General features: G+C 38.8%; 1 protein-coding gene across 2 annotated transcripts in view; it reads right to left on the bottom strand.

Moving 5' to 3' along the window:
* Nucleotides 1-23,044, bottom strand: part of MRPL3 (mitochondrial ribosomal protein L3) — a 28,697-nt gene extending 5,653 nt beyond the window's left edge. The window contains exons 1-9 of one of the 2 annotated variants that reach the window (XM_027897052.1): nucleotides 22,965-23,044; nucleotides 20,925-21,103; nucleotides 19,986-20,077; nucleotides 19,075-19,173; nucleotides 15,417-15,516; nucleotides 13,432-13,492; nucleotides 6,152-6,260; nucleotides 4,139-4,216; nucleotides 3,323-3,400 (exon numbers count right to left, since the gene is read on the bottom strand). In XM_027897052.1, coding sequence (XP_027752853.1) covers nucleotides 3,323-3,400; nucleotides 4,139-4,216; nucleotides 6,152-6,260; nucleotides 13,432-13,492; nucleotides 15,417-15,516; nucleotides 19,075-19,173; nucleotides 19,986-20,077; nucleotides 20,925-21,103; nucleotides 22,965-23,044 — 876 coding nt within the window. Of the gene's footprint in view, nucleotides 1-3,322; nucleotides 3,401-4,138; nucleotides 4,217-6,151; nucleotides 6,261-13,431; nucleotides 13,493-15,416; nucleotides 15,517-19,074; nucleotides 19,183-19,985; nucleotides 20,078-20,924; nucleotides 21,104-22,964 lie in introns of both variants that reach the window. The other variant, XM_027897061.1, reaches the window with a different exon arrangement.
* Between the last annotated feature and the right edge of the window lie 1,767 nt (nucleotides 23,045-24,811).

The following is a 24,811-nucleotide window of genomic DNA, read 5'->3' as shown; positions in this document are numbered from 1 at the left end:
TGAAGGTGCACTGTGGTTTTAATGGTTACCAAGCAACACAGAACACAAACGCTTTCCTCTTAGAAGCACATAAAGAGAAAAGTGTCATGCAATATTTCACTTCTTGTGAAAGGCAGACGGATTCAATTTCCCTAGACATTAGTCCTACTTAATTACAGGTAGGTATTTAGTGGAATGAATGGTAATTACAAATGCTAATATCTCATAATTCCTCTCCCCAACTACAGATGCAAACAAATATACAGCAATATATTGAAGTGTCTATAAGACAAGTAAGAAAACATTCTGGAAGAAAGGCATAAGACAAGCTAAAAACACCACAGATAAGTGCAGCAAGATTAAATGGAGAAAGAAAAAACCAGAAATTAAAGAACAGATACCAAATAGTATTGCTTTGCCTGATTTTATAATTAAAGCTTCTTCTACTCTTCAGCAATGTGTTCGAAAATATAAGTGAAAAAAATTATTTAATACATGTAACTCATATGGCTTATGCAAGAAAAAAACCCGCACAATGGATTCACCAGCTCAAGGAACTGGAATAAACTGTTTCTGAATACACACTGCCTCAAATCTCCAAATATGTGAGTGGAGACAATTTTTAGAAATCTATTTCTTAATAGCATTATTAAATGTCACGAAAGTTTGAGTCTGAAGCATTTTGGTAAAGATATTTCAAATATTTTATTACGTTAATCAAGGAGCTCTAAGGGAAGAAAAGCCTATTCTTCCCATGGATCCCTAACCCTCATTGATGGAATTAGCTACAAGTCTGAAATGCATTTGCCAAAATGTATACTTGAAATACCTGAACTTCTAAATTGTAGATAACTATGACTTGAAACATTTTAAATACAGGTAACCTACAGATAAAATGAATACAGATTCTGATCTTGTAGACATCCTGTATAAGGATTAGTAAAGCAGTCAGAAAAGTGCCTTGTGCCACTCAGTTAATACTGATGAACTAAGTTTACTGAAAAAAAGACCACAGATGAGCCATTTTAACTTTTGGTCTTAGGATAAAGTTCCAATCATCATCCATGGCGAGTGAACTGAACAGAAATGACTCCTGGATCTGGCAGGCACTTAAATGATATGCAGCAGACTGCCACAGCAGTCCAAGCCCATTATTCTCTTGACATTGCAGATGTCAACACGGTAGTTTTACTGCTTATACTCCATGGCTTGGCCCAGAAATCTCCTGTTAACAAGGCTGTTGACTATGGCAGTGCTGCTGCCTCAAGGATTTTTTTTAAGCTAACAGCAGGACTGCTTTCAGAACAAAACCAGTAAATCCAAGGTGTTAACGGGGCTGCTTCCCAGCCTAGGCAAGAGGAACAACTGAATAAAGAAAAAGAGAAGGTAGAAGAAAAAGGTGAAAGAAAGCATTAAAGAAAGCTCTTCTGCAAGAAGTGAGTGCAATATCTGATCAGCAAGGGGACAGTGATTTGTTTAAATGAGATCTTCACGGAGTACATAAGAATGTGTGGTATTAACACACACAGCTTTGCTTTTAAAAACCATTTATATTACAGGGGTTTAATAAATGTTTGCTTTCTTAACTCACTTAAAATCAGAAATAAAAAAAATAAATTTACTGAGTCTAGTTAGAATAAAAGTTATGATCTAGAAGAACTAGATACTGTGTTCAGAGTCTTGGTGGCTTCATAAACTGTTGTATTCTTACAGATAAAGCATCTGAAATATGTACTTGCATTTGCCACCAAGCAGGGCCACTGCAAATGTGGATTTTAACACCATGTCGAGGATAACAAGATGCACAATCTTTTGCAACAGTTAACTCCTACTTAAGAGTACTATTAAGAATTAAGAATACAGTTTGGGCATCAAATGTTTCTCAGTTTTTCAGCCACATTATGTTGTTTCTATACTTTTATTTAAAACTAACATCCTGCAACAGATTCCCACTTCTTTAAACCTCAGACAGTAACCAGGTCCTTGTCTTAGGATTTTTACAAATGGGACACAGTTGGAGAAGAGGTCATTTGGTCCAATATAAGGATGAAAAGCCAGCCAAGTTATAGTCTTAATTCTATATAATTGATGCCATGCCCAGTAATTTTGCAGTTATCCTGGAAACTACTTCTCATGGCCATCTGTTAACCAATTTTGACTACCTTGGAAAGGAAAAGGCTTGGGCTGGACATTACAACCGGAGCAGTTTGGAAATACTGCAGTCAATAAAAAAGGTCTTATTTTCAGTGAGAGAAACACAACAGTAAACTTCATTTTTCTGTGGGAAAAACACCTATTTGAAAGCTAGGGTTGCTGGAATTAAAGCCAATTAACTGCGGAGTTCTGATTCACAATTAGGAAATACGGAACAGAAACTGGATGTCGAACTAATTAAAAACATCTAAACTCGATGAACTCTGCAGCTTTTCAAAAATGGAATAATTTAAATCCCAGTAATACCTCTGAGGATTTAAAACTGTGTATCACATATACAGGTATATGTATATTAGAATCTTTATAATCATTCATAGCAAGGATGCTTGATAGCCTGTAATCTATTTAGTCAGAAAGGAAGAAACTTCCTCCAAGTAATTCGTGCTTGCAAATGTGTAGAATATACCTAATTAGAAAGAAAAATCTATTTTGAAAACAACTCTCAGAAGTGCTTTTCTTGCTTTGATGTGGATTATTTACATTGTAAGAACACTTGTTAGACTCTTCATTGTTTCAGTTTTTCACAGTCTTGAAACAACCTCCATAAACTTTGAAATTAATTCTGTAGACTGATACAGAAATTAACACTGACATATTTATACTGATTGCAAAGGGAACTCGGATCCTTATTGTAAATTCCTGCTGTCTCCTCCTGTACCTCAACTGCTCCTTGGAAAGGTTAACTGCTACTGCACATGGGAATGCTTGGAATAACCTCTAAAGCAGTGCCTGCTCTGTATTTGTGTTTCATTAATACAGCCCTTAAATAATACTCTGGAAATTTCACCAGCATGCTACTGGCTTGAGTCAGCATTCAAAAGGGATGCATGTAGCCTGGAGACACTCACCCAAGGGTTTCAGCAACTGTGCTGGTTTATCATAAGCTACGTGGGTGCACCATCCCAGTGCAAAGCTAAGAATGAGTCATTTAAAGTGAGTGTAACCCACTGCCCCTACTAATCACTCTCTTTCACAGAGCTGATTCTACCACCCTTTTAATTCAACAGTACAAGATGGCACTCTGAGGAAATGAAGATTGCATTCTACCAGTGTTTTTCCTTTTGTAAGAAGAGATTTGTAGAGAGTTCAGGAATCACTAATGTCAGTAAGTTGAAACTAGCAAACATACCTTCACCAGACAATTTGTGTGACCTGGAACAGAGCCATTTACATAAATAATGTCATGTACGGTGTTGATCCTCCACACCTAGGAGACAGAAAAAAAATAAAATCAGACATTGAGCTCTGTTTAAAGACTATTCCCACTTTTACAAACAGTAGTCCAGCAAAGCACAGACTGATTAATGAAGCGGTACTCTGGAGAAGAACATTCAGCACAGGCCTAAACTGCCACAAAATTCACTCACATGCCACTCTGAGCGCCAAACTTTCTCATGCAGGAGTCTGTAACAGTTATAAAGGGCTGGTGATCAGGCTATACTTGGTAAGGCAGTTCTTTGTTCAGCAAAAACCAACCAGAGCTCCTAAGTCTCTTTTTCCTCTAGCAGTAACAGCTGTTGAACCCCACAGGTGACAAAATCAAACAAATATCCTCATGAAAATATTACTGTGACCATTTGTCAATTTCTTAATTCAATGAGATGCTCAACTGAACACAACATTTTCTGCTGCAAAAAATTAGTTTCAGTTAACAGAGAATAGCAGCAGCAGACGTTTTTGCAAACTAGAGGTCAATTGGGTTTTTGTGCAAACTGCAGAGGATGCCCTCAGAGACGGAGAAAAGTAGCTTTAATAGCCCAGGAGCTGCTGCAGTTATGTACAAATCAGAATCTGGACAGAAACTATAATCCCCTTTTTGCAAATGACAGTGAAGGGTCGTGATCAAGTTAGGACTTCAGACAGCACCAACACAAGGCTACATGTCTGAGTCCATTGCTTGGCAATGCAACCACCCTATACACATTCTAGTTCATTTAGAACTCACCTTTAATCCAAAAGATGTCCTATAGATGTTACCCATTTTACCTGGCATTTTCTTTCCACGATAAACTTTGGAAGCTTTCTAGATAAAAACAAGGCCAAAAAAAAAAAAAAATCATGTTAACTGCAAGAGGAGCACTGGAGAAAATATGCTGATATTTCCAATGTTAAAAATATAATATTGAAAAAATCTAACCCAGATTAGCATTTTAAATACCTCCTGCTGGAGGTTAGGTATTACTCTACATGTTATCTGAAATACTTGACCTCAGTCACAAAATTGCTACATCTCCAGTTATATGAACAAAGAGATTCTAGCTTTGCTCAGTACTTAATGTATATAGATTCAGAGTAAAATCTGTACTCATTCATACTTGCACTTTGTGAAAAATCAAGAAAAGGTTTTTTTCCTAAGATTCCTGTCAACACAAATCTCTCATCTACATCACAGACCGCAGCAACTGGAAACTTGCCTGAACTACTTGTGGATGCTAACACAGAGCTCCAGAGCAGTCCTGCCCTGGAAGGCTGCCAAAATGAAGATATGCTGTAGCTTCCCTCCTCCCCCTAATCCATGATTTTCACACTGATGTAAATCAGATCTGTTTTAATGCATGTATTTTTGAGGAAGAAATTTTAATTTAATTCCATTCACTGCTGTTGCTTAGCTTCTGCATTCCATTTGTGACTGGCTGGGTATAAACCGGACTACAGAGGTGGAAAAAAAAGGCAGGAATAAGTGCAATAATTTTCAATTCTCCATTGTTATCAAGGGATTTGTATCCTGCACCTGTCAACATTAATAATGTTTGGAGTTTTTTTTAATTATTGTGAAAATCATGATTTCAGGAAATCAGCTACAATGCAGTTCTAGGGAAAGGACTCTGTACTGAAAAATCCTGGATTTCAAAAATGTCTGAAATGGTCAACACTAGATGGGAAAATACTAACAAGGCATCGGTTTTCCCCTATTGCATATTTTCATCTTGTTTCTTTTCCATCATGCCCATTTCCAATACTATTTTCCATTCTATATACTTTGTGACATTACATCCAGCTTTACTGCTTATGAAATCCTGATTTAAAGAAAAGAGAGGTTATTTTGTAATGATGAAAACCATCCATTAAAACAGCGTTCTGTGTTCAAATATTTACATTCTTCAGTGAAAACAAGTGCCAGGTGTAGAATTCTTTTTCCAGTTGAAACTGAAGGCTATAAATCAGTAATGCATGCTTTTACACTCTCAATTACTTTAACTTCATTCCCTGTTGCCCTTTTGCTTTGACTATTCTCTGAGCATTATTAATACTTTTCTAAATTTTATTTTAATTTCTCTAAGAAAATTACAGACAGTTCAGGTTCAGTACTGTGACTCAGTTGATCTTAAATAGTTTGCAAAAATTCCTCTTAGTTTGGTCTAAATAATGTACAGCCTTAATAGAACAAAGTTTAAAATTAATCTGCTCAAAGAGATTTTATACTAATATTATTAATAGTTTGAATCAAAAAAATATGACTCTGTACTCTGCTTAAAAATGTTTAGAAGCTTACAAAATTTTGGGAATTATTCCCTATAAGATGATGGGATTCAGTTCATTAAGCAGCTACACAAACCATGCAAGGTGATAAAAGCAAGAGGGGTTCCAAAGGACGGTACAATATCTGCAGTATAAAATAACAGGCAAATCCTTTCCAATCTATAAATGGTCTGATAAAAGCTTCTTAGATCTCTCTTTGAAGCATTAAGACTATTCCTCTCAGCTATGCTACAAAATATGACAATTTGCTCAGTCGAAATATGTGTGCTCACCAGCATTATAGAATACTCATAACCTGAGGTATAAGAGCACTGCTATCTGCATTGCTCATTACACAGGTTTCTGAACTTCCTTTGAAACAGCTGGGATTCTCTGCTACCACAGAGTAAATGTAGCAGCTAGCTATTGTGAAACTGTTCATTTTTAGTATGCAGCTCTAAAACCAGGAAATTTTTAAACAGGAAATAAGAATCCTCACATTAGTAGATATCGCTCCAGGTCTTCTGTGAGTTTTTGTCTGGCCGTGGCTCGCAGGCTGACCTTTAAATCCCCACCTTTTCATGACACCCTGAAATCCTTTACCAATTCTGAAAGCAAAAACAATTAAGAAAGAAACTTGGGTTAGCCAGACTTAAGGCTGTTATTCTAGCAATAATCAATAATTTCAGTCAGGCTCATGATCTTTTTACCTTTAGCAAAGCTCAGCAGAGAGGGGAATACAGTTAAAACAAAAATCTGTATTTTACACCACAAACATATTCTAGCACAATGTTTAAAGAACAAGAAGCACTAGGAGAGAGTCAAACAGGCAAAAGGACTAACACAAAATGCTTCTTGCTGTGATCATCCTCAAGAAATGTTACTGTAATGAAGCTTTCATCAAGTGGACACCAGAACAAACACCCTCCCAAAAAAACCAACCAAAAAACCCAAACCAAAAAAAGCAACCGTATAGTAGCATATACCAGAACTTAATGACAGGCCCTAAGCATCAAAAGAGGAAAGAGATGACTGCTTAGATTATGATAAAAATAAATGAAGAAACATTTTCCATACTACAATAAACTCATCTCTTGCAAACAGTTTTGTGTACAGTGAAAACACGTAACTCCCTTGACCCACACTTATCTAAACAAATAAGGTCTATAAAACAGTAACAAATAAAACATATTTTCAGAGTCCTTGCCCTTAATCTTTGAGGCACATGATAGTATTACTGGCTTTGGAGTTCTTTATTTATTGCAGGAACAGACTCAACAGGGAAACCCACCTTATCACTGCACAAAGGAAAAGCTGATTAAAGTGTGTTTAAACTGGCATTGTCTGTTTCCAAAAGGAAAAACCTGACCACAGGGTTTATGGCTGCACTGATTATTTAATTCATTTACAAGATGATCCTTTTCCTCCAATTTACAGAAATCCTTTCTCTGCTAATGCACTTTGCAACGTCACAGTCCTATTAGTTCAAGCATTAGAACCTTCCAGCCAAACACAGAAAAATAAACCCATGTATGAGCATGCATAGAGCACATTCTGCAGAAGCACTGCACTTTGCTGACTCCCCTGCTCAGCACTACCATGAAAAACTAGAGAAAATATACAAACATGGAAAACAACAACGTTCTTAAAAACTAAATTCTTTCCTCTTACCACTTGAGTATTTCTCCTCTAATTGCTGCCCTAGATGCCTTGAACTCCTCAAACTACAGTCAGAATCAGCCACAAAGACTCTCTAAAGCCACAGAATCATAAGGAAACAAGAGCTACTTAGAACCTAAGGATCAATCCCAGTTAAATTTGGCAAAGAAAAACGTGTCATTGTTTGAATTGAGTTATTGGTTAGAAGCTCCTCAATTTTTTTTTGCTCCTTACCTACAACTAAGAAAATGCTAAAATACAATTTAAGTAGTGCTATGTTCCTTTGGCTTGCCAGCTGGCCACTCATACAAGTGACTGTCACCAGCAAGACAGTCCTTCCAGGTCAGCAGACAGTGGTAGAACCTGAGGATACAAAGAGGGTCAGGGCCATGAGAGGAAGCTAAAGGAAGGCACCTCCACGAGGGAAGACCTTGGTTACTGGGAATCAGGAACACAAGACAGAAATCTAAAGGATGCAAGGCTTTGTAACACCAGTTTCCCACAGAATCAGCTCATCTTAAAAGCTTGCATTAGTAAACAGCAATAGCTGTAAAAAAAAAAGGTTTGAAAAATACATTTTAAGAGAGGTTTAAAACTTGTCTTTTTCTATGTCTGCATACAGCTAGGGGATCAAGAACTTTGAAATACATACAGAAACTAAGCTATAGGAAAACTTATACCTGTTCTGCCAAAATGCTATTTTTTTCTTTTAACCTATCTGTTACTGGCCATGTTTTCCAAGTAGACTACTTCTGGCATCTCTAGCTGGAAGATGAACTTACCAAAGCCTCCAAAGCCAACTGCAAGCAGGTTGCATAACAACAGCTGTGCAGTTACCAGAGCAAGCAGATCGAGGGCAAGATTAATTCTTTAGCTGCAAAAATGGCCTTGCAATTGAGAGAAAACCACACAACCTTAGAAAGCCACCATTTCAAAAGTAAACAGTACTGTCAACTTGAATCAAGAAGCACGATGTCATGAAACCACTTCAATATTTCATTCGGATTGCTCATTTTTAAACATCAACAATTTAGAATACTGTAAATTGTACTTAAAAATAAAATGCCTAATACTTACAAGAGATTTATTTTGAAAAAAAAAATGTTTAATACATCAAATGTTTTAAGATATCTTCAGAAAGAAGTGATTACATCACAAGATACAGTTGCTAGTGTTTAATGATTTATGTGATAGACTATGTTCATCTGCTTCTTGGTCCTTCCAATTACACACATATTTTCTGTGAACAAAGTCTCAGACTTTATAGTACCAAAGCCTTAGGAAATTTATAGAAAGCGTAACCAGCCTAAAAAAGAGCACTCTGGTCAACCTGAAAATTCTCTTGGATCTGTTGATCTGGAATATGAAAACAAATCTCCAACCTCTGAAATATTCTGCCTGAAGTCAGGGAAAGATATCACAATTCTGAAATTAGGAGTACTTCACAATGTACATCGTTGTACTATCTACCAAGGCTCTTTCATCATACTAGTTCAATAATGTTTTAGATTAGTTTCATTATTTGTTTGTGAAAAACTGATTGAAAAATCACTGAATAACCTACAAATACACTTTACCTTATGGCTTATTTTACTTGGTTTCACTGAATGAAACGTATTTACCTGAGTCCCAGAAAGGAATCACAAGTAGCAATGATGAGATGAAAAACTAAGACACACAAATGTTAAATGAAAGTAATCCTTGTGTAGAATTAGAGTTTATTACACACAGTTATTCTACTCTCACCTGCAGGAAAGCAGGTGTTTAGGTCAACAGCCTAATTTTGTACAAAACCTCATTTTTGATTGTTTGATACAAGCAAAATGCCAGTAACTAATGAGACAACTTTCATTTAGAAAGCTACTGGAATAATGCACTCTAATTAAGTTTGCTGCTAACTCTTCAAACATAGTTCATTTAAAAGACCATTATTTAGATTCCGTAGAGGAAGAAGGATTCCATCTACTTAGTCCAACAATTTCGGACAAATGCAGTACACACTTTCAGGCTCAGATTACACTGTTAAGCTAGTAAAGCTTATATATAAACCATAAGCACTCCAGAATCACCACTTAATTCTGGCACATTTCAAATAAAACTACTGTTGATTTTTTCTCTGGAGTGAAAAAATTCGTCATGTTCCAAAGTTTTCTTGAAACGTTCACAGAAGTGGCATGAAGTGGCAGAAAAGCAGTTAAGATGCAACTCCATCTCTGCAGAGCACTCAGCTACCACTGCAGGCATGGTCCCACCTCTCCCTGTCACCATGTTCTGGTCACCCGAGTACTAGTGCAGAAGCTCACTGGGGTGATCAGCAAGCTGGTCCCTCTGAAAACTAACCCAGAGAAGAATACAGGTGAAGAATCAGAACACACTGATCTTTTCCTTCATGCAGTTCAGGACACCAGTGCCAATGACAGAAGGTCAATGGGGACTCTGGGAGAGAGCACCACCTTCCCTTTGGGTACCAGCCTATGCCCTGTGTTAACTTAAGGAGGTCATCATAGAAGCATCATAGATTGGTCTGGGTTGGAAGACCCATCCAACCTGGCCTTGAGCACGTCCAGGGATGGGGCATCCACCACTTCTGTGGCCAATCTGTTCCAATGCTTCAGTAACGAATCTCTTCCTAATATCTAATCTAAACCTACTCTCAGTTTGAAGTGATTTCCCCTTGTTCTGTCACTCCAGGCCCTTGTAAATAGTTTCTCTCCAACTTTCTTTTAGGTTCCCTTCAGGTGCTGGAAGGCTGCAACTAGGTCACTCCAAAGCCTTCTCTTCTCCAGGCTTAACAATCCCAATTCTCTTAGCCCTTCCTTGTAGGAGAGGTGCTCCATCCCTCTAATCTTCTTGGTGACCCTCCTCCGGACTCCTCCGAGAGGTCAATGCTCTTCCTGTTCTGGAGATCACAGAGTTGGACACAGCACTCCAGGTCACAGAAGTGCAACCTGTGAGAGAAGTGCTTCTGGACGGTGCTACACATTTTAGCTCAAAGCATATCAGGGCTAAACTTAAGGATTGAGTTTTTAAATAGACGAAAATAAGTACTAAGGAAAATATTTCAGCACTATGGAAGATGACAGCATGCAGACACACTGCCTAATGACGGTGCTCTAAAAGCTACTCATATCGTGCTGAACAAATTATGAGACTTCAAATAAAAACAAACTGTATACATCTTTAACTGAACCTTCTTGTTTCTGTCAAAGTGTTTCTCTTTACAGAGGTATAAACGAATATAAAAGACTTTGACAAAAACATTTGTAGGGAAGATTAAAAGAAGACAATCGAAAAAGAATACCCTACACTTTTGTACCCAAATGGAGATGATAACCAAGACTTCTGAAATGTAGTACAAGTCCTTCGTTCAGGCTATGACAACTAAGAAAAACTTGCTAATTTTTAAGGACCATATTTTGGATTTATTTTGGCAGAAGGAAGCATACAGAAAGATATCTTGCTCATCTGGATAATTAAGAGTTGGCAAAAAACTAAAATATCCTTTATATTCCCCTATATTATCTCCTCATTAAGGTGACATTATTTTTTCTTTCTTTGTTAAAGGAATAATTAGAATTAATCATGCTCTTACCAACAGCACCGCTATTTTCATGTACAGAATTTCAAATATTGCACACACTTCAGTGTTTCCTCCATTAAAACGGAATTACTGTCAATCTTAAAAACGTGAATTGCATATTCATGTAAAAATATTCCTAAAAACTTTGCTACCGGTGATAGCAAGTTTTTAGGAATTATTCTCTTTTAAATCCACAATGGTTTGAATCAAGAAGAGGCAGGTCCCTTCCCTAGGCTGGATGGGGCTTTGAGTAAGCTGGTCTAGCAGAAGTGTTCTTGCCCATGGCAGGGGAGTTGGAACTAGATGATCCTTAAGGTTCCTTTCAACCTAAACCATTCTATAATCCATAAGACAGAAGTGGGAGGAAGGAAAGGAAGTCAAACTATGCTCCCTACTGTAACTCAGCGTTGTTTTCTTTCAGCACCTTTCCAAAACGCCCCTATAGCTTAGGATCTTTCAAGTGCCTACAGCACTGCTAAAAATGGGGCTTTACAGAGTAATGGCCAAAAGCTCACTTCAGCCTCTGGACCAAACCTCCCAAGGTTCTCTCTTTGTTCAGCAGGGAGCAGCTGGCTTTACTGAGGTGGGTTCAGAACACAAATCTAACATGAAGTGTGTTACCTGACAGATCAGCCAAAATGCTAAAGGTCAATGCTATAACCATTCCCAAGGATTCCCTTCACTGAAGCATTTCTTGGATGTTTTTGTGATATTGTGGAATCTGTACTTCCAGGTACACTAACTATGAATCATGAATACAGTATTCTGAAAAGTAATGAAACACTGAACCTCACAGAAGTATGAGGCTAAGCAACACTGGATGAAATTCCATGCAATAAAGACCCAAAAAACCCTGAAAGGTAGTAAAATAGCTTAATTCTTGCCCAAAAGTTAAGGGATTATGATAAATGAAGCATTCCAGAAAAGTGGAAATCAAGAAGAAAGAAACTTTAGAAATAGAAATCAGAATGTGAGTAAGCTGCAGAAAAAGGTTAAAAAAATTTTGATACAGAAAGACTGGAATGATTAGACAATCATATTGACAGAAAACCCAACTGATCTTTCTCTTTAGTAGTAAAATTTTTTCTTCATCTGTACAGAAGGATTACAAGTAATGTGCTACCAAATCTTCAGTACAAACAAACAGCTAATTTCTGAAATGGGATCATACAAATGTTTGGAGAAAACAGATTAGAAATACTGAATTACAATCTAAGATGGGTTCACTGAACGTGGCCAAGAACTCAGTCTACTTTGGCTTGCTAGTATTTTCAAATACCAAGATACAAATCCCCTAATGGCTGCTTACCAGTGTCTTCTACATGGCAAAAAAAAATCCCTTTCCTAGCTCTTGGAATACTTTTAGAAAAACACAGCTTTTCTGAGTTAACAAACAGTGACACTTAATCTTCATTAAATAACTGTATTCCTAATGATCCTGTGTTTTGTTTTGCAAACAGGCTATTGTCTCTTACAGGCTGTTCACTGAATGCAATTTAGAAGCAGATGAATAATATGCCAGGTCTAAGTATTGCATAAAGAAGTCTGACATAAAAAAATACTAATTTCAGTCAACTCTTTGACCTCCTTTTCTCAATAGAGGACCCTCATAAATGCAGTCAGGCGTTTGGTTTCCCCATATATACAAGACCCTGTGAATGATATCATACATTTATAGGTCATATGTGAGACTATTACAGTTGGGTATTACCTCCATTACACACACACACACACACAATCTAATGGAAAATATTATCTTTGTATCCCAACACAACAAAAATAACAGTTCACTGAACTACACAGAGAGGAGTTCTCAGTTCTCTCGGTCAGTGGAAATCACAGATTTACCACAAGAGCCATGACTAGTCTTTGCTAGAAGATGCCAATTTTTCTTTTGACACCCTCTACCACTTGAGCTCTAATTTGGCATTCAGAGTGGTCTGAGAGGAAACCATTCCTCCCACATTAAAGGAAAAGATCATTAGCTGCTGCTGGCAATCATTAGCTGAGCTGGAATATGAGAGAAAACGGAAAAAAATGGAATTTGACAGCTCTGTTGTCCCACTAAATGTATTCACTATCTTTTTGCCTTTCTTTCAGTCCACACGATACAACCCCCTTCACGTCTCTTCACCAAATCAAAAATAAGCAGCCTTTCTGAGAACTGATGCCTTTCAGCATTCATTCCCTTTTTCTACACACCACAGGTGCTGCATTATAGATCGCTTTGCCCATGCTAGGCTTGAACAACATTTTCTCAAGCTGTTTGTCTAGCCCTTCCATGTACATGTGACAGACAACACAGGCAGAACCACTGACCTAATTGTATTAATTATTAATTTTTTTTCATAATCAAAAGCAAAAGATAATTTTGTATTGTTGACCCAATGAGTGAATGGACATGCATTTCCTGTCACTACCCTTGCAATTGTATTTTAGCCTTTGTGATCCATGGGTTCAAGACAAAGTAGAGGGGAGGAAAAAAAAGAACCAGTCCATTTGACAGATGAACCACACACGTTAAATCATCAGGAACCTACGATTTCGCAGTAACATCCACGAACTGCCCTGGGCGGAAGTGAGCAGCATACAACGGAGTACCTTCAAAAGAAGAGGAGAGATCATGTTCAGCTAAGTGCTGAAATCCTTAAATCGCTACCCAGCCATTATCATAGAGGGTAGATTACAGTCACAGCAAAGGAAAGCAAACTTATTCACGTATTATTTATTCTTCTTTATGAACCTCACTGACTGAGAGAGATGCTTTGTATTTATTCCTTAAGCACATTTCTCAGGTCCTAGCCCAATTTCAGATGAATAGGAAGGCCAGGCCAGGGCTTTACTGAGATACATTGTACTTCATACACCCAAAGAGACAACGCCCAAAATGCCTAATTAGTTAAGATTCATAATAAACACGCTTAGCAAGAAAACAGAACATGCTATACTTAGAACTACTAGAACTTTACAAGGCGGAGGGTTTTTAAAAAAACAAAAACCAACAAAGAAAACCCACTTACTATAAAAAATGTGGTAAAGAATAATTAAAAATAAAAATAAAAAGACAGTTTTGCAATGCTTCCTCTTTATTAAGACGCAGTGTTTCCAAACTAAAGACTGTGGCAGAAGTACAGCCCCATCCACTGAGGGATTACCTCTACACTAACCTTTAGCAGAAGTAGTGCTACTGTAGTCGGTGATACCACTCACCTCACTGTAATTACACTAATTCCTTAAATACCTGCAGTAGCAAAATATTACTTTTAGATTTATTTTGTCTTAAGTGATTTTTTTTATCCAAGTGCAATATTCTTTTATTAGCAGCTTAAAAAAAACCCACAACAAACCAGAACTAATAACTTTAATATTTGAACTTTGCAGTTCATTATACACCTATATAGAGCTATATCGCTGCATATTTCACAGTTTCCAGTCTGTTTTACATGCATTAAAAAAGTGAAATTCTAATTGCTCCATGTCCACACCCTTTCTCCTGCTTTTTCAAATCTGTGTGAATGCAAACTGAAATGATGTAAACCTCTTACAAATCTCAAGCATAAAAATCCTCATATTATGTCAGGTTATGTTTATATAATCCAAATACGCCTGGAATAAGATGCCTATGAACTGACACAAAATCATGCACATAGAGGATGTTATGTACAAAATACATGCACTGCAAGACCAGTTTATTGAAAACCTGCAATTCTGCTTTATCTCAAGCTTTTCCTTCCATTTAGCAGTCCAAACTTCCTCTTTGTGTCAGATTTGAATTTTATCAGTTACCACAGTGTCTTAAAATGGTCTTACAAAAAGCTTCACTAATGGCAAGGAAATACATAATATATTAGAATTTCCAACCCTATATAATTCTTCAGAAAATACCTATAATCGTCAAAAGTGAAAGCAACTTAAATGCACTACCTAATAAAACCTTAGAAACTTAAAAACTTTTTGTTAGATCTCCAAACTCCTAATACTGATTTTTAGTGAGAATATTTGTTACAAACACATTTTAGTGTGCTTTAATTTGCAGGCTGTTAAACAAAACACCCTAAATGACAGCCATCAGTCCTATTTCTGAATGCAGCAAGAAGAAGAAAACCTCAAACTGCTATTTTAGGCTCCTGAGAAACATTACCACAAAATTCTGTGTCCCTCTCATAAGGATAAACAGAGAACTTCCCATAACTGTATTCCTATTTATTCCCAGCCAGTGAATCAAGGTTACAGACTTACTTCTTAATTCAACATTCGTATTAGTAAGTTTGGATTAGACTTACTTCCTAATCAATCGAAACACAGTACTCCAGAAAAAGGAAAAATCCTACTTCTCATCAACTAAAAAAATAAATTTCTAATTTTGTCTAGGAAAAAAAATGTATGCCTCTACTTAATGACAAAGAATAATTCAGCAACTTCCATATGAAACAAAAATTAAATACATGTCATAACTTTGTTTAGGTCTACAAGTGGCAGATGTTAAATGATTATGCATGTAATAATCAGCAGCTCAAAAAATTACCTGGCTTAATTATGGCATCATCTGTTACTTTAAATGTTGTAACTTTCTGCTTTCGTGGTACTCCAGCTTCTTTAAAAATCTGATGTGCAGATTCTGGTTTCTGTAACAAAAAGCAGCCGTAAAAAAGAAGTGATCTTAAAATACCCAAGGATCAACCTAGCACAGAAAACGATTACAGACTGTCAACACCACTCAGAGGAACAGATATATCACACTAAAATTTTATCTTGAGACTAGCATTTTATCTCTATATAAAATTTATTTAAAACTCCCGTCTCTGCATTTTATTTTCTGCCAACTAGTTACCCAACAGCTACATCATATAAACAAGATAAGTATGAAGATTTCTAAGACGAGAATCATTTAGAATAGAAATAAAAGATACTGCTGTTTTTTTCATGGTTTACAAAGAGGTTTGTAATATTTTAAAAACATGTTCTCTTTTTCAAAGCTACTGATGACTTAGTTCCACACCACCATAAATACAATTTATTTGATTTCACTAAGAAAACAATAGAAACAAAGTCTCATCTTGCAGAAACTTCTCAAATGGTTTAACTTTTCCACAGAACAGAATTTTGAGTCTCTAGACAAAAAAAGAAAAATTAAGAACAACAATTTTATAATTCATGTATTTTTAAGATATACCAAGTACACTCAGGGTCAAATCACTGCTGACTTACTAAAGCAGGATCTTCTTTTCAGAGGAGTCTGACAAATTTAAAAGCCCTTAAAATTATTCTCAGCTGTTTCAAACAAGACAACTCACAGAACTGCTGACCACAAGATGAAACCAAGCAACAGAAACAGTAATGCAGGAAAACTGTAGCCATTGGAAAAAAGGAATGCCACTTAATTTTTCTTCAAATGACTTCTCCTGGAAAGCAATTTAAGCATCTAACAATACTGTCACACTAGGATAGTCACATCTCTGAGGTTCACTTCTCAAAACTTCTGTGCAGTTCTCTCTCCCAAAATTATTTTCTGTGTTTTAAGACAAAATAACGTGGATAACTTAAAAAGGGCAATATAGTTTATTTGAACTTTGAATTTGCATGATGCCCTTTCTTTTTCAAAAATTTGATAAGAAGTGTTAGAACAAGAAAGTAAGTTTTATGAAGAGTGACGAAGCAAGATGATGAGGATTTCTTAGGAAAAAAATCCAGCAATTTTAAGTGTTAAAAATCTGTATTTGTTTGAGGAGAAAGTGTGGATACAAAGTCTTTCAGAGTGAAAAGTTTTTTCCAAGTGATTTGTTAACTTGAGTTCACAGTACGAAACGCTTCAAATACCTTTCGAAAAAAAATCAGCTACAAACAAAATCTCCCCTAAGACCACGAATATTTGAGGTATCAATGGAGGACAACTGTATTAATCTGCAGGACCATATGTGAGAATTAAAAGTAAAGATATGGCCTTTCTACGAAGTGCCTGTATATCAATCCTTTACTTTCACTGTTATGTAAAACTGCTGCCTTAAGCTACAGCAAAGGGAGCTCTGTGCTCAACATGGGTGCCTGGAAAGAGCTACCACAGCTGAAGAAATGCACAGTGAAGCCAAAGGGTAAAATTCGCTGATAACTCAAGTCCTTCTCAGGGCTGTAGCCTTGCACTGCTCTACTGCCACAACAGTCGAGTCACAGAGATGTATTTTTACAATCTAAACACTGTAGTCTTTACAAAGCCTTCCTAAAAAAGCAATATTGAGTGAATTCTCAGATGTTCTAAACTTTTAAATAAAACACCAACGACATCTTCCAGTATGATGGGAAAATGATCGATATGCCCTCACTTATGGGAAGCATATAAAATATTTTTGACCAAAAAAATGTTAGAATTGTACTTTTGAGAGAATGTACTTTTGAGAACAGTTTGCATTAAAAAATCATGAAAAATCTCTTCACTTGTAACAGAGTGACATACATCAAGCTAAAAAGGAAACAAAAAATCTTGCTAAAAATGCAATATTCCTTATCAGCTTTTAAGCAATTTGACACTCAAAAGAAATATGGAGAACTCTTCTTCAGTAAAATTACTGAGGGAATCTTTTGTTTGAACTCATTAAAAATCAGTAGCTGTGAGGAATCTGAGGAAGACAGATGTTCCTATCTTCCTATCAGAAGATAAATTGCTTATGCTAATACAATACAGTATCATTTACCCTTCTTTTAATTCTCACTTTAGACACTTCAAAGAGAAAAGAAACACATAAAAAGGCTGATAAACATAGCAGAGCAATAATTCAAACCTGCAGCTAAACCACAGAAGTACATCATTTGTTAGTACCTTAACAAGTAAAATTGCTCAGAATCAGCATGCCAAATTCTTCCTTAGGAATTATCTAGTTTATACTATGACAATGATGATAACAACAACAGTAATACAGAGCTCCGTATAATCATAATACACAGTTCAGTCTCAGGTCAGGTCCTCACCACAGATTGGTCTAAGGATATTTAATTTATTTTTTATTAAAATTAACCTAAGTTCAACCAAATTAATAGAAGCTAATTTGGAAAAAGTTATGCCCAGAGAGAGTCATTAACACAACTCAGACTACTAAAAAGCCGTTGAGTTGACCTTTCAGGTAGTTCATCTTTGAAGAAATGTTCTTAGTTCACAGGAGCTATTTAAACAGAAATTTTCTTTATACCTCCTTACTTCCCACACGTTATTACTCTGACAACATACTGAATTACTGGTAACATCATCTGCATGAGAAGATCAACTGTAAGGAGTCTAACGAGCAAAATACAACTTGAAAATTTTTATTCACATGGTTCTTGCACGTCTTAGACCAAAGGAACAGGAAAATAAAAACAGAGCTGTCATTTTTCCAGGAAAAATGTTACACCTGGAAAGTGGAAATGGACTAAAGTGACAGGGCAGACACCTGAAACTACCATGGTGAAACATGGCATAAAGCCACTGAATACCAGAAAGGTACCTTAAAGTATCAGCCTGCTCAAAGTCAGGAGAATATACTGTAAGGTTTAGCAAATGAAAAAACTCCTTCTTCCCTCACCTCTGGTAAAGCAGAAACAAGTACACAGATTAATTTTGAGGCTCTGGGACAACTGTCACTTTAAAAAGGTGAAATCTTTTGTCCTCAAAAAGCCACAATCAGCTGAGATAATCTGCTTAGTGGTCACGAGCCCTGGATTTTTTTTACTTGACTAAATCAGACAAATGAGTGTCAAGACACTGCAAGAAGTGAAAAATGGTATTTTACAGAAATAATGGATCACAGAAATTGCAATCCTTTGACAGAAAGCTTTGTTCCTACCTTGATCTATAATTCCTCAGAAATGACAGCTCTGCTAGACAGCCTTAACCATTGAAGATATCTGGGAATTCCACACCAGGCAACTGGGGTGTCTAAAATGAGTGAGTGGTTTTGATGCAGCTGTTGATGAACTATAACCATAAGCTATCTTCTTGAAAATTTAAAGTCTTAAACTTACTATAAGTAAGTTCTTGCTATTCTCTTAACCAAGAATTTACATCAGCATTAGGAAATAAACAAGGTGAATGTGACAAAAGATCTGTTCCAAAGCACAGGTGTCTGTCAGTCTTTCAGAGAAGTCCAGCTATGCTACTTTCATATTGCAAGGGCAACAAACAATTCTAAAAGTAACTCCCAAAGTGGTTCACTTACAGAAAAAGGTGATACGTTTTTGCCTCCAACAAGCAGCTGAGCTGTTTTTCCACCCGACTCTTCCTTTGAAACATATTTTAAAACATGACAATCTTGCACCTTAAGAAAAGGAAAAGTGTTCGTTTGAGTATAAGCAGATGTGTGTGCTTTAAGACCATAGTAAGAGGTTATCAAAACAACTGAAATTACATGAGTCTCTGTTTTCATAACAGGAGATACAGTTTATAAGTAGTAAACTGTAGTGTTTGTTACATTTTTACTGTAGACATTCTTTTTCCAAACAACAAATACTGATTTTAGGAAAAAAATATTAGTAGAAAGCTAACTATTTTCATAAATGTTCTAGAAATCAAATAATCTTTAATAGTCGTCTTTTGCATGCAATATCTGCAAAATCCCTTCTGTGAGCTTGCAAAGCATACAGTGAGAGCCCACAGTTTAGACTCCTGCTCTTTTGCCCTGCAAACATGATGTCCTTCACGGCACTGGTTCATCACAAGGCAGCAACACGTGAGCAAAAGGCTTCATCGCAATAGTAGCTGCCAGAGAATATGAAGAAGCAGCTTCAGGGCTACAAAGGCTCAGAAGCCAAGGTGAAACTAATCCCAAAGTACCTGCAGATAGCAAAATTTAAAGAAGTTAAGTGGGGTACTTAACCACAGCTTTATACTGCCTCACCTAAGTAACACTGCTCACAGCTCTGCAGCACCTGAGTAGCTGAGGCAGAAGGCAGACTGCTCCGAGAAAGTTCGGGATATAAACAGAGTGTACTACCCACGATCAAAAGAAGCCTTTCATTTCTTCCAGGATTTCCTACTCTGTACAAGTAATAACTTTCACTTTTGACTGAAATGTCTGGCTAATGATCTGAATACAGGACAGGAGATGAAATTCATTATGATTTATTTCACCTTAAGTAGTGTGACAGCATGTTTTTTTCCTGACTTGGTCCATATTGGCATCATTCCCAGTTTTACTGCAACAACACCAACTCTGACGGAATCTGTAGATCAAAACAGAACAGGAATGCAACTCCTTACTTAATCTTTGAAAGAGTTAATTTCATAACTTTCAAAATCCCATTCGTTAACTCTGATCTTTCCTAAGGAGGTGAAGGAGAGAAAACTTCACTGACTCCCTGTGAGTAGGCTGGGAATAACCTGTTAATTGTTTTCAATACCACTAGCAGTGAAGTTCTATCTGTTCCAGTTGTGTTTGATAAAACATGCAACCACTTCCCCATTAAAACAAGCAATGCTTCAGACTCTCTTTAATTTCAAAAATACAAACACCCATGTATTAGAGTCAAACTAACTATTGAAAAGTTTACTCTAAGACTTTCCTCCCACCCAGTCTTTGCAAACCTGTACAGCAAAGACAACCTGCCAAGTCTGCCACCCAAATGATGTGACCCTTTTGGAGGCTCAAAAAAAACTTAACACTGTGTTCTAGACCATAAAACTTTGTAATCACAGAAGTGGGGTGCATTTTTCTTCAGAGTCCAGCAGTATTTACAAGAACTTTTTCAAGTTCATCTGCTTTATATTCTAAGGAGTCTTTTTTGACTAACTTTTACTTCCTTATCTTGTCATTGTACAGCAGTCAGATAGGCCAAGTGCTGATCTGGACTGAAAACTAAGAGTTCTTCTTAAAGGGTTCTTAACACTGCATAGTATTTTGAATGCTCATTAGAGAACTGATGTATTACATTTACTTATTTACTAAATGTATTGAATGATTGACGTAAAAGCAAAACAGAGAATACTTTATAAGGTACAATCCTGATGTTACTGAACGTAACAACACAACAACAGCACGAGTTTGGTCTTTCAAAAGAGATACTTTCTCACCTGGTGTCCACTCATTCAGTGGCCATGGCTCATCTTTCAGAGGGCAGAGCTTGCTGGCTGTTTGAGCTTTGTATTCCTCTGTAGTTAGCTTCTTCAGGAACTCCACATTCTCTTCAGAAAGATGCTCGTGCCACCACGTTGCACTATTAGTGTGCCTGACTAGCAAGCCCAGCTGTCCCCTTTCCAGTGGCGGGAAAGAAGTTTTAAGTGTCTTATCAGTTCAAATAATGTCTTGTGACACGTACGTTTGCAATGCAATGGATAATACAAATCACTGCATGACAAAGCATACGGTCATAAAGACCAAAATCACACTAATGAGGTAATCAACCACCATCACTCAAACCGGCCACTAGTGACCAAAACCACCCAATTATTTGTCATGTTCTCATCTAACTTTTGAAGTATTCTAAAGTGCCACAAACTGCAGCAAGCAATAACAAAAAACCAAGCACCCCTTATGATAAAAAAAAGTTAGATTCATCAATAGCAGTGATAGCAGTGGGTATCTTTCACTTTAGCAAGGCTTTCTAACACCATCTCCTATGGCATCTTTCTATCCAAGGTGGGATGTTATGGCATGGATGGGTGGACTATCAGATGGGCAAACATCTGGCTGGATCAGCTGACTGAAAGAGCCATGGCTAGTGGTTTGGACTCTATTAGAAGGCCAGTTACAAACAGAGTTCCTCAAGTGTCTATTCAGGGATTTGTCCTGTTTAATATCTTTATCCCCTCTTACCTGTAAGAGGGGATGAGTGTACCCTTCTCAAGTTTGAAGGGAGCAGTGGATGATGCTCAAGGGTGTTCCTCTGCCAGTGGGAGGGACAAGCCAAAAAGTAACCCAACGAAATTCATAAAGGAGAAATGCACAGTCCCATCCACAACTGGGATGGAATAACCTTTTGTGAGAGTACAGGCTGTGACTTCAGCAGAGCTGCTCCCCAGTCGGGTCAAGGACCTGGGAGGTCCTGGGGACAAAAACATAAACAAGGAGCTAGCAGGCTAGCTATGAAGACTAACAACAGCCTGGACTTTATGAACAGAAGCACAACCAGGAGATCAAGGCAAGCACTTGTCCTTTCCTCAGCACTCCAAATAGACCACATCTGCAATAGTAAATCCAGTTTCAGGTCCCCAGTACCAAAGGCATGTTCAAAAATGAGTGAATCCAGCTGTGGTATGCAAAAATACCAGGGGCTGGAGCACCTGCCCTACCAGAAGGAGTGAGGTAAGTGGGTTTGGTTTAGTCTGGAGAAGAGGTGGCCTAGGGCAGACCTGACAGCAGCTTTCCAGTTCCTGTGAGCAAGTTACTGACAAGACAGAATCAGGTGATATTTACTGAGGTGCATGCAGAAGAATGAGAGAAGGGGTATAAACTGAAAAGGAAGATTCTGATTTGACATACGGAAAAAACGTTTTGCCTGAAGACAATCAAACGCTGGTACAGGGGCTCAGACACACTGTGTAGCCTCTGTCCTTAGAGGCCCTCAAGGCCCAAAAAGACAAAGACCTAGGCAACACGGCCTAACCTCAGAGTTGGTTCTACACTCACCGCTAAACAGCTCAGTGTCCTGTCATAATTTCTGTGAGGCCTCAGAAAAGCTGGAATGCCCCCCAGCTCTCTGCCCGGACAGCGAGGAGGGGAGTGTTTAGCAACACAAGCAGTGACCGCACGTGGCCAGGCCAGGGCGACCCAAAACACAGCAGGTCAGGTCGCTCACTGTGCAGCAGAGATGCTCTGGATGCAAACACGCCTGTCCTGGCAGAACTACCACACGTGTTGGGGGTATTTCTAAGGCTGGGGGGCCCCAGCAGAAACCCGGGGCACCACCACCCCTGCGCTCGCAAAGCAGTGCCAGCAGGCTGCACAAAGAGGCCTCTCCGAAGACTCCACCAAGGGCAAAGGGCCGCCGAGGAGCCCCTCTCCTCCGGGCTGCGATAGGAGCCCAGCCACGCTCACCCCCCCGGTCTTCCCGCCGCCCCCGCCCCGCGCCTCGCCTCCGCAGGAGCCCCTTCCCCTGCCAGCCCTGCCGCTACCTGTGGCCGGGAGCCCTCGGCGCCGCCGCGGCCGCCCAGAGCCGCCCGCCGAGCCGCGCCAGCCTCCCCCAGCCCGCCATGCCGACACCGGAGCGGGGCCGCCGCCGCCTTCCGCGTCCGCCGCTGAAAACCTTCCGTGCGGCCCCGGGCAGAAGGTTCCGGGGAGCTCCGGGGCTGACAAAAAAAAAAAAAAAACCAAAACCCAAACTCCCGAAACAGCCCAAAGTCGTAATCGTGCGTCGTTCTCTCTCCCGCGCGGCTGGCACCGGCGGCTTCCCAGCCGGGATGCAGCACCCGTGGGCCCATGGGGCTGTTCTCACCCGGAGGGAACACCTCGCCCTAGGGGGGTGATGGATGAAGACATGCACAAGTAGCCATAGGCACTCTTTGCCCCCCCACCCAAACCCTTCCATCCCTTCCATAGCTCCTGTGCCTGAGTTCCTGCGGCGAGCCACTGAAATCCAGCAAATAGGTGTCAATAAGAGGAAAGTGCCAGCCGCAGATGGAGTTTTAGCACTGGCGAGCTCCACTTAGCCACACAAGGTTGCAGGAACGTGGACTCAAAACCTTCCTCCATTACACGGGTGTTGAGCAGATGCTGGGAGGGGGGGATGTCTGGGAAGAGGCATCTCTGCTTTGTCAAATATCTATGAGGTATGGAGCTCAGCAGCTTCATGTCTTTTCTCCCAGGTAACAAGTGACAGGACAAGATGAAACGGGCCTCAGATTGTGCCAGGGGAAGTTTAGGTTGGATACTGGGAAAAATTTCTTCGTGCAAAGGGTGGTAAAGCCTGCCTAGAGAAGTGGTGGAATCACTATCCCTGGAAGTGTTCAGAAGCCATGTGGATGTGGCATTTAAAGACATGGTTTAGTGGTGGACCTTGCAGTGCTGGGTTAACTCGATGATGCTGGAGGTCTTTCCCAACCTTAATGATTCTCTGACTCTGTGATTCTCAGTGCTCCATGCGAGTTGAGGCCACATAAGGGGGGAGGGCCACATTTACAGGAAGTAAATTTCATATTGTAGCCCGCAAAAGTTCCTGATAAAGTTAAAGTGGGTGGGTCAGGCAGCAGGTTTCTGGGCAGCCTGGCACAGCGATGGTACCTCTGACATTCTGGCTGGTAGGGTAGTGAAGGGTTATGAACACAAGGTGCCCTTTCAGTTTCAGTAGAAGTGTCTTTTTTTAAAGACACATGAGCGTTCAGCTGACATCTCTCATGGCTTCTCTTTACCCTCCCTCTTCTCCCCCACTGTGCTCTGTGTGTGTGTGTGCGTTGCACCTGAGGCATGTGGCCAGCTAGCCAGATCGTTACAGAGGCTGTGTGCACCTCTGAGTGGTTAACTGAGCAGAATTTTGCTGTTCATACCCAAAAATATGATCCAGAAAACTACCAGCAGCCTACATAAACATCCCTTGTCCCATGTTTATTTCTTGTCCTTTTAAGACATAAACACATAGTGTGTTCAGAAATGCATCTCCCAAGTTCACAGTTTAATGGATATTTCCTCTCTGAAGTTGTCATCTCTACTATCACAATGATCACTGCATCTTTTTACTCTCTCCTTGAGATTAAGAACAGAACAGGGAGGTTGCAGATGTGTTTTCTAATGGGATCCATCAGTAGCTTATGCTGCCGCTCTGTATCAGGGGGAAGAATGAACCTAAAAATGATAAAAGTGTTAACTCCCAATTTCTAAGCACCGTGACAACCTACAACAGTGCTCACCCTACCAAAGTCCCCAGGAAGTAGCAAAATGCTATTTGCTTCCATTTTAAAGACGTGGAACCAAGGCACACAGCAAGATTAAGTGATTTGCCAAGCCGGGATGGATGTTCCCAGCCAGA

This window comes from Empidonax traillii, unplaced genomic scaffold (genome assembly GCF_003031625.1).
Source record: "Empidonax traillii isolate 1590-97213 ecotype Southwest subspecies unplaced genomic scaffold, ASM303162v1 scaffold19:size3308961, whole genome shotgun sequence".
Classification (NCBI taxonomy): domain Eukaryota; kingdom Metazoa; phylum Chordata; class Aves; order Passeriformes; family Tyrannidae; genus Empidonax; species Empidonax traillii.
Note: the sequence above shows the minus strand (reverse complement) of the source record. Positions and strands in the feature narration are given on the sequence as shown.